Source organism: Pelobates fuscus, chromosome 6 (assembly GCF_036172605.1).
Source record: "Pelobates fuscus isolate aPelFus1 chromosome 6, aPelFus1.pri, whole genome shotgun sequence".
NCBI classification, from domain to species: domain Eukaryota; kingdom Metazoa; phylum Chordata; class Amphibia; order Anura; family Pelobatidae; genus Pelobates; species Pelobates fuscus.
In genome coordinates, this window is record NC_086322.1 from 251,142,690 (window position 1) to 251,152,979 (window position 10,290).

General features: G+C 39.6%; 1 protein-coding gene across 1 annotated transcript in view; it reads right to left on the minus strand.

The window, feature by feature from the left end:
- Nucleotides 1-9,842, minus strand: part of CNTNAP1 (contactin associated protein 1) — a 196,480-nt gene extending 186,638 nt beyond the window's left edge. The window contains exon 1 of the mRNA XM_063458930.1: nucleotides 9,635-9,842. Coding sequence (XP_063315000.1) covers nucleotides 9,635-9,722 — 88 coding nt within the window. The 5' untranslated portion in view covers nucleotides 9,723-9,842. The remainder of the gene's footprint in view (nucleotides 1-9,634) is intronic.
- Between the last annotated feature and the right edge of the window lie 448 nt (nucleotides 9,843-10,290).

Consider the following 10,290-nt stretch of genomic DNA (forward strand, 5'->3'; position numbering starts at 1 on the left):
AATCATTTTTTTGGTACCAAAATTCTGCCAAGCCAAACTGACATTTGGCAGAAATTCAGGCATTCTAAAAAGTTTTTTATATTTTCTATTCCTATTCTATTTGTTTTAAAGGTTCAACTGAACAAAAGTGTATTTCTGATTAATTGATTACTAGAGCATGATAATGTTAGCAGCAATTACTCGTCACTTTATAGTTATTCTTAGAATACTAAATGGGCAGTTTGTGCAACTCTGCCAAAAGGAGAATATATCAGAGAGGGAGTAATCAAGTATTAATTTACCTGACCAGGAAAAAAGGAGAAAGAAAAAAGGCTAAATTAGTAACCATTAAACAGATAGATGTACAAAAGCATAGCCAGATAAGTCATTTAGGACCATAATGGAATGTAGGATTGCAAAGTCGGCACAAAAACAAAACACCTGCTTACTTAGTAAAGGGCATCTGATACAATTATTATTAAGACCAGGCATGTGAAAGGTAATGTCAGAAACTGCCAGGATGCATTTTCAGGGCTGTAAATTTATTTGGAATAATTTAGTCTGCAATGAATTGGTTTGCCAGAATATGTTTTGTTTATGAAAAAGAGGGCAGGCAGAGGGGAACACAAGGGTCCATTATTTAATCAGATCATTTGATCATTCTACTAATCAAAATAGCAGAGTTGGAATGAATATCTTACCCTGCTGATATTTATTTTCAACTATTAAAACACGAAAAGAACACAAAATATCTTATACAAGAAAAACACAAAGATAAGAAAAAAAGTTTTTAAAAATGTCATTATATATAATTATTACCACTACGGGAGCAAACACTATGCAGTCTCAAACAGTAAGAGAGAGATCCTTATTCATCTCTCTGTGATATTATGTTTCCTCAGTGTGTATATATATATATATATATATATATATATATATATATATATATATATATAATAGAAAAAATAGAAAAAAATCCCAAGCACTCACGCTTTATGGTTCCTCATGTGCCGGGTGCCAAAGCCTGGACTCCAAAGATACATAGAATGCCAAATAATAGCTGCTCACCGGTCTTGTTAAAATCCAAAAGTTTTATTAAATCATATTAAAATCTGTGACCCAGATCACAGATTTTAATATGATTTAATAAAACTTTTGGATTTTAACAAGACCGGTGAGCAGCTATTATTTGGCATTCTATATATATATATATATATATATACACTGAGGAAACATATACATATATATATATATATATATATATACACACTGAGGAAACACACATATATATATATATACATATAAATATATACACTGAGGAAACATAATATCACAGTATATACTCGAGTATAAGCCGACCCGAATATAAGCCGAGGCCCCTAATTTTACCCCAAAAAACTGGGAAAACGTATTGACTCGAGTATAAGACTAGGGTGGGAAATGCAGCAGCTACTGGTAAATTTCTAAATAAAATTAGATCCTAAAATAATTATATTAATTTAATATTTATTTACAGTGTGTGTATATAATGAATGCAGTTTGTGTGTATATGAGTGCAGTGTGTGTGTATGAATGCAGTGTGTGTGTGAGTGCAGTGTGTATGAGTGCAGTGTGTGTGTGTATGAGTGCAGTGTGTATGTATGAATGCAGTGTGTGTATGAGTGCAGTGTGTGTATATGAGTGCAGTGTGTGTATATGAGTGCAGTGTGTATGAGTGCAGTGTGTGTGTATGAGTGCAGTGTGTGTGTATGAGTGCAGTGTGCGTATGAGTGCAGTGTGTATGAGTGCAGTGTGTATGTATGAATGCAGTGTGTATGAGTGCAGTGTGTGTATGAGTGCAGTGTGTATGACTGCAGTGTGTGTGTATGAGTGCAGTGTGTGTATGAGTGCAGTGTGTATGTATGAATGCAGTGTGTGTATGAGTGCAGTGTGTGTATATGAATGCAGTGTGTATGTATGAATGCAGTGTGTGTGTGTGTGTATGAGTGCAGTGTGTATGAGTGCAGTGTGTATGAGTGCAGTGTGTGTGTGTGTGTGAGTGCAGTGTGTGTATGAGTGCAGTGTGTATGTATGAATGCAGTGTGTGTGTATGGGGGCAGTGTGTGTGTATGAGTGCAGTGTGTGTATGAGTGCAGTGTGTGCAGTGTGTATGTATGAGTGCAGTGTGTGTGTATGAGTGCAGTGTGTGTGTGTGTGTGAATGCAGTGTGTGTGTATGAGTGCAGTGTGTGTGTATGAATGCAGTGTGTATGAGTGCAGTGTGTGTATATGACTGCAGTGTGTGTATGAGTGCAGTGTGTGTATGAGTGCAGTGTGTATGTATGAATGCAGTGTGTGTGTATGAGTGCAGTGTGTATGAGTGCAGTGTGTATGAGTGAGTGCAGTGTGTGTATGAGTGCAGTGTGTGTATGAGTGCAGTGTGTATGTATGAATGCAGTGTGTATGTATGAATGCAGTGTGTGTATGAGTGCAGTGTGTGTATGAGTGCAGTGTGTGTATGAGTGCAGTGTGTATGTATGAATGCAGTGTGTATGTATGAATGCAGTGTGTGTATGAGTGCAGTGTGTGTATGAGTGCAGTGTGTGTATGAGTGCAGTGTGTATGAGTGCAGTGAGTGTGTGTGTGTATGAGTGCAGTGTGTATGTATGAATGCAGTGTGCGTGTATGAGTGCAGTGTGCGTGTATGAGTGCAGTGTGTGTGTATGAGTGCAGTGTGTGTGTATGAGTGCAGTGTGTGTTTGAATGCAGTGTGTATGAGTGCAGTGTGTGTATATGACTGCAGTGTGTGTATGAGTGCAGTGTGTATGTATGAATGTAGTGTGTGTGTATGAGTGCAGTGTGTGTATGAGTGCAGTGTGTGTATGAGTGCAGTGTGTGTATGAGTGCAGTGTGTATGTATGAATGCAGTGTATGTGTGTATGAGTGCAGTGTGTATGAGTGCAGTGTGTATGAGTGCAGTGAGTGTATGACTGCAGTGTGTGTGTGAGTGCAGTGTGTGTGTGAGTGCAGTGTGTATGTATGAATGCAGTGTGTGTGTATGAGTGCAGTGTGTATGTATGAGTGCAGTGTGTGTGTGTATGAGTGCAGTGTGTGTGTGTATGAATGCAGTGTGTGTGTATGAGTGCAGTGTGTGTGTGTATGAGTGCAGTGTGTGTATGAGTGCAGTGTGTGTGTGAATGCAGTGTGTATGAGTGCAGTGTGTGTGTGTGTGATGCAGAGTGTGATGCAGAGTGTGATGCAGAGCCTTGGTGGGGAGTGGGCATTTTTAATATTTTTTTTATTATTTTACTTTTTTTTGTTATATTATTTATTTATTTTTATTATTATTTTATTATTATTAAAAATAAAAATGTTGTCCCCCCTCCCTGCTTGATACATGGCAGGGAGGGGGGCTCTCCTTCCCTGGTGGTCCAGTGGCATTGGCAGTTCAGTGGGGGGAGAGGGGGGCTGGCAGAGAGCACTTACCTCTCCTGCAGCTCTTGTCAGCTCCCTCCTCCTCCGCGCCGGTCCGTGCAGCTCTTCTGTCAGCTCACACTGTAAGTCTAGCGAGAGCCGCACTATGACCCCGCGGCTCTCGCGAGACTTACACTGGTAGCTGACAGAGGTGCTGAACGGACCGCCGCGGAGGAGGAGAGAGCTGACAGGAGCTGCAGGAGAGGTAAGTAAATTGCCATAATACAGACAGTGACTCGAGTATAAGCCGAGTTGGGTGTTTTCAGCACAAAAAATGTGCTGAAAAACTTGGCTTATACTCGAGTATATACGGTATATATATATAGTGCTGTTTTAAGGATTGGAACCTTTGCATTGGTGACTCACAGAGAAGGGGTCAGCTAGACACTTCATTATATTCTGAGATTGTTAGCCTGGTTATATGTTCTTTTTCTTCTATTTTATTTGCGCCATTTATTTAACCCAAAAGTGTATTTCTGGTAAGGCAAGGATGCCATTCTAGGTGCATCATGGACTACAGCAGGACATTGTTAGCAATTACCCACCATTTCCCCTTCAGCTTTGTACACTTTTATGTTGTGCCCACAGAGCATGTGTATGGCAAGAGATTCCAGATAAACCTCGGGTTTTTTTCTGGATATATCAATTTTTAAAGGGGATTGGGAAACCCCCTATAGTTTCGCATGGCGATAATATAAAATAATAAATAAATAATAAAATATTCTGAGATGCAGGTAGAAATTCCCTTGTGCTATAGTTCTAGCAAAGAAAGTTGGTACAACACTGCCATGCAAGCAATATTTAATTAAGATGTCTCTATCCAGTGTTGGAATTGCTTTATATCTCACATAAAAGGTCTCCATTTATTTTCTCACACCTCTGGTGGTATTTTATGTATTTCTCATTCACGGTTCCTCTACCAGGGATCTGTGAGTCTGAGTGTTCTGGGAACTATTTTAGCTGTTGCTAGAATTGCATTCTTCTGGACAGATGTTCCATCTCTCATCTTGGGAGTTACAGCCCCGAGGGCTGCTATCACCAGTGAGACTACTACTGTCTTTTAGTTTCAAACTAATCTTTCATCCATTAGTATTTGTCCACCTTCTCATGTTTCTTCTACTTAATATAATGGTCACTGGGTATTAACACATCCACCATCACTGTAGTCTTCTATTCTCTGTCTATCATGACAATATCTGGTTGGTTGGTTGGCTAGTGCTTGCTTCTCCATCTGGATCTCGAAGTCCTACAGGATCGTTGATCTGTCATTTTCATCTACCCCTTTTTGGCACCTCCCATCCGGACTTATTTAGGTCCAGCCCATGGAGATGTTTTACATACAATCCTGGCAACCTGGTTGTGCCTCTCTGGGTATGTTGTCTTTGCTAGCTAATGGCATTTGACTATGTCCTGGATTGTCCCTGAGACCTCTTTGCACAATAAGCAGGCTCTTTGTGTCATTGGTTAATGTTAATGTTGGTGACCTCTGGAAAAATCCCCTGAAATGCTAAGATATGGCTTTGTTATTGTTGTTTGTAAACCCCCAAATCTGAAGAAATTTACAATAGTTCTATGGTTCTAAGGTTGGCCACTTGTATTTAGTCAGGCATTATTAGATATGATCCAAAGTGTAATAAGCAGCATGAGAAACAACATAACAGTTGTAATGTATATTGTAAATCCAATGAATGATCATTCACTTAAATATTTAAGAATTGTTTTCAGATGCAACTTTATTTTGTGATCATTATGCATAAAACATATGCTGTATCAGCTCAAGTATCTAAAAGAAAGCAATTTAACATTACAATACATAGCTGAAAGGAAATTAAAGAACAACATTCCCCTTTTACTAATATATAATGGACTTCCTACAGCATTTGGAACCTATAGATTGCAGGTCAGTACTTATAATCTGCAACCTCCAAGCACAGAGAATTAGGGTTTCTAGATCCACCCAGTTTACATGGACCAATGCCATTAGTAGGATCTTACCATGTATAGTCTGGAAGAAAGATGACACAGGGGGGATATGATAGAAACATTTAAATACATACCGTAACTATATTTAAATGAAGAAAAACTACCACAACAAGAGGACATAGTCTTAAATTAGAGGGACAAAGGTTTCAAAATAATATCAGGGAAGTATTACTTTACTGAGAGGGTTGTGGATGCATGGAATAGCCTTCCAGCTGAAGTGGTAGAGGTTAACACAGTGAAGGAGTTTAAGCATGCATGGGATAAGGCTGTCCTAGCTATAAGATAAAGCCAGGGACTAATGAAATTATTTTGAAAATTGGGCAGACTAGATGGGCCATGGTTCTTATCTGCCATCACATTCTATGTTTCTATAGTACACAATGATTGCCAGTAAGTGAAAATTAATAAACATTGATAAATAGGATTTCTATTCTACTGTAAATGTATTAAACCAGTAAGGATACCAAAGGCCAAAGAAATTGTTTGAACATTATACACTCCAAGAAAGCATTTTCATTCTCTTATACTGCTTGTAGAAGGCAACCCTAGTGGTAAGATGTCATAACTAAATGTCCCACCCTGATCAGTGCATGTCTCATCCTCATAACACACCATGTTTATTTTATTATTATTATTTTTTTATTCTTTATTTTTCTTGTGCAGTGGTAATAACACAGGTATGCAGTGACATATAGTATATCCATGAACAGTAGGAAGACAAAAGTAATTTACATGTCAAGGTAATCTGCACAATTTTTTTGTAAAAGGAAAAGGAAAAATAAACATTGTAAGAGATCACAATAATGCATCAGGAAGCACAGGTTTAGGGTGGATATGCATGAGTGGTCATCTGATGATTAACGAGATATATCGTACCTAGATGTGTTATAAAGTTTAACCCCTTAAGGACACATGACGTGTGTGACATGTCATGATTCCCTTTTATTCCAGAAGTTTGGTCCTTAAGGGGTTAAACACGTCAGACCAATTATGCATAGGACATAAGGAGTAACCACTAGTTGTAACATTTGATAACCAGAAAACACCCTTAGCTAGGCTGATTAAGTATGGTACAGTTAATGCATATAGGTAGACAGTAACTTGCCCGCAAGATTGATAAAACACGTTGCCTAATGAGACGCATATTCTAGTTTCGCGTTATATGGCGTTCTTAATGGTTCTGCACTATTTTATTATGGACATTCGTCTCAAGCTAGGTATACTGTCTGCACTAAGTAAGTTATGAGTGTACAAAAGGTGAGATGTCCTAGTAATAGGGTGATAGTCTGCGAGATATATATTAAAAGGTTTGTAGACATATGTTTATTGCTCGGTGGTGAATACGTTAATTAACCGCTGGGATACAGGCTAACTAAGACGGTATGGTATCGCATTATAAGAAGATGGTGTCCATCAATAGTATAGGGGACTCAGGGATTAGTTGCTTAGTCCTCTGTCCTCGGGGAAACTCCGGCTCAGCCAATCCCCAGGTTCGGGAAACTCCCAGGGCACACCGTGAGGCAAGTGGTACCTATGAGGGGTCTCGATGCTGGATGATTGTCCCGTTTGATGGAGTGGCTGTTTGGGGCACTCCGCTTGGTCTTTGCTTGTTCTGGAGGGTCAGAGGTAGGTCGGTAGCTGGAGCTCTTGTACTGGAGGAGTCTGACCTCCCTCCGCCGCTTCTCCGTTTTCCTCTGCTTTGTGGTACATCGCTTGGTGGGTGGTAATGTGGCAGTGCCTTGCCCAGCATCTGCTTGGGTTTTGGGGCTCTGTAGCTTGCGGGGTGCCCTCTGGATGGTTGGGCGGAAGGGCGGGTGCACCTCCGTATGGATCCCGTGCCCAGAGTGAGTCTGGCAGGGAGCCTCTGGTGCATGCTCTTGCTTTTCATGTGGGGTTTGGGATCAAGATTTTTGCTGTAGTCGCCTCCAGAAGGCCCTGCAGATTTGATCGAACCGGGCTTCAAATCGCTGTCTCCAGTGTTGGAGCCCCGGGTCCTCTGTAGCGTGTTCAGGATATAGCGTGGCGGCCATCTTAGGTGCCTCGTGCGGCTTGCCGTCGGACTGTAGTTTACCCTGTGGCAGGTAAGTGTGAGTCTCCAGCGGGGACCGGGTTATCCCCCACCGGTCCATGGGGGGGTAGCAGGGGAACAGCAGAGCTGCGGTGTGTTGCTGACCCTCCGTCGGGAGATCGGCCGCCTCTCCCGGCACTCAGGTTGCCTACCCTGTTAGGCCTCAAATGCTGATCCTGGTAAGCCGGTGTAAATTGCTTTGTGTGTGGTATCAAACTGTTCAGGTTAGCTTAATTTACCCGCCAGTAGCTCATTTTATCGCTTTTTTGGGGCTAATTTGTGCCTTTTAGTCGAGTGAAAGGTTGTGCTGAGCAGGAGCTGTGCTTGCATGCGTCTGCTCAGCTCTGCGTTCAGGCCCCGCCCCCCCCCACACCACGTTTATAATTCTTTTTTTTTTTTTTTATTATTATTATTATTATTATTTGACAGTATTATCAAATGGTATATCAGGATTATCCCTAACAAATAGTTAAAACACATTAAAGGTATCTTTAATATAGATAGAAAAAGAGTATTTTGAAAAATAAATCCTAACGCAAAGTATCTTAATATATTACATCTGTGACAATTCTTCTAAATCTGATGCTACAGGATTCTTATTTCTGAGGCTTGGAAATGTTGGACTTACATGTATGCAATTACTCATGCTGTTTAATATCCTAACTGCACATTACTTAATCGAACTCTATGTGGAACACTGCATTATATAAAACACTGTGAGAGCATTGACAGTTTATAACATGCATATTGCACGTTCTCATTTTGCCAAGCCCTGAGATTTTTCGTTTCAAATGCCCTCGTGCATGTACACTAATACATAATTGGTTCTAAAAAAAAATGATTTTTCTACATAAAGACCAGTTCTGGCCATATTGATGCCCCATTAAAATCACAAAACAAATAACCAAGCTATCTTTAACATTGATTTAAAAAAACAAATATTCAATGCAGAATAACAGCGATGAGTTTCTGGAAAGTTAGAGAACTTTGCCTACATCTATTCATTTTTAGCACAAATACGAAATATAAAACTATTTGAAAAGTGTAATCTCTACGACATAATGCAAAGTATCAGGATAAACTACCGATATCTCCCATTTCACATACTTGTACACCATATCCCTCCACTTCTACAACACAGAGACTTTTGGAAGACACTCCCTAGTTAGACATAAGGGATGCAGGTCTTACTTCTTGATTTTCACATACAGCAAGGTTACAATAAAGTCAGAGGCGTTTGATGTATCTACTGAGCCCATTCACTACAATCCAAGAGTTCAGTTGGTTAATTATTATTTTAACTCATCGTGAATCTGTCACAATGGTTTGATAAAAGCAAGGTGGAGTAGCAGAACTGCATTGAGGTCATCCAAGACAAACTTCTGCAGTGTGATTACGAAGCATTTCATAGCCAGTCCCACAAGTTCATCTATATGACTACCTAATTTACCGATAATGTCCACTTAAATGCCCAGGCGTTAATTAACACGAGACTTTTCAATGTGAGAAAAATTGCATTGCTAGAGGCAGATTACATCATCAATTAACTTATATATATAAAAAAAAAAAAAATCCGTTCACTAATAAATTCAGCATTTAGCTGCCTTGCAAAATCTCGCTTTAGAAGGCTTATCAAGGTTTGTTTGGTGATGTGCAAAATGTGTTGGACGGCACCCAAAAAAAACACCCACAGTTAAGCCACATACTGCGGGTGGAGTTCTGAGCATTGCAGTGGGTCTCTCACACCACCGACCTCTCACTAATAATAATAATAGTAATATTAATAATTAGCTAAATCATAAAAATAATGATGATAGAATAGACATTTCCTCCTGTAGTACCCAGTATAAACAGTCATTAGTCCCAAACCACATTATTTAGTTGTGACTGTTTATGTTCGTTAAATAGAACGTTTTAGACATTCTCAAACATTTTGTTAGAATGTGTTCCGTTCTAAAGCATGCCCAGGAGTGGTTGGTGCATGGGATGTTTCCAGCTGCTGCAATGCAGGGCAGAGTTTGGTCTGTCTGCATGGGCTGTTAACACTGCAATGCAGATCAGAACTTTGTAAAAGGTACCATCTCCATCCGTCACCATCCTCCCCTTTACAAGTTTAATTAGATCCTTAAAATGTATCATATCACCCACTTACCTGTTCGACTTAAATTCACACCCTGACCCTGGAGAATTCCAGCCCATAGGAAAACTATAGAAAACAGTTTTTCCTCAAAATGTGGCATCTTGCAGCTTGTGTCCAGAGCTGGTCTAGTTGGCTTTTACTGATGCATTAAGCTTCGATAAAGAGGTAGGATTAGCTTCCTTCGTAAAACTGCATAGCAGCTGGAAAGAGCTCAGAGTGCTTAGACTCTCATTTCCACACTATGGCATTCAGCATCCTTGCAAGTCTACGAGGAGATCACATGACAGCTCTCTGCTGAAGTTACAACGCAGACATTTTTGTTATGGGCTTAGTCTCCATCAATTCAATTTTAGGGAATTAGATAGCTGTTTAAAGATGCCACTGTCCTTTTTTGCCCTTTTCCTTTTATCTCTAAAGTCCTACTCCTAGACCTTGGAGTGATGTTAGCATTTACAGCATGTGGGGTTTTATTTTGATTTAACCATGATGTAAAGTAGTCCTTTAACTTAATGTACACCACATAAAACGTAATACTTTTTATCATGACATGTTCTCTGAAATACACCATCAAATTCAACACCAACCTATTTTATATTTATTATCAGGTTTATTTAATAATTTCTGAATAGAGGAGATATGGGGATTGCTAATAGTTTTCCTTTTAAAAT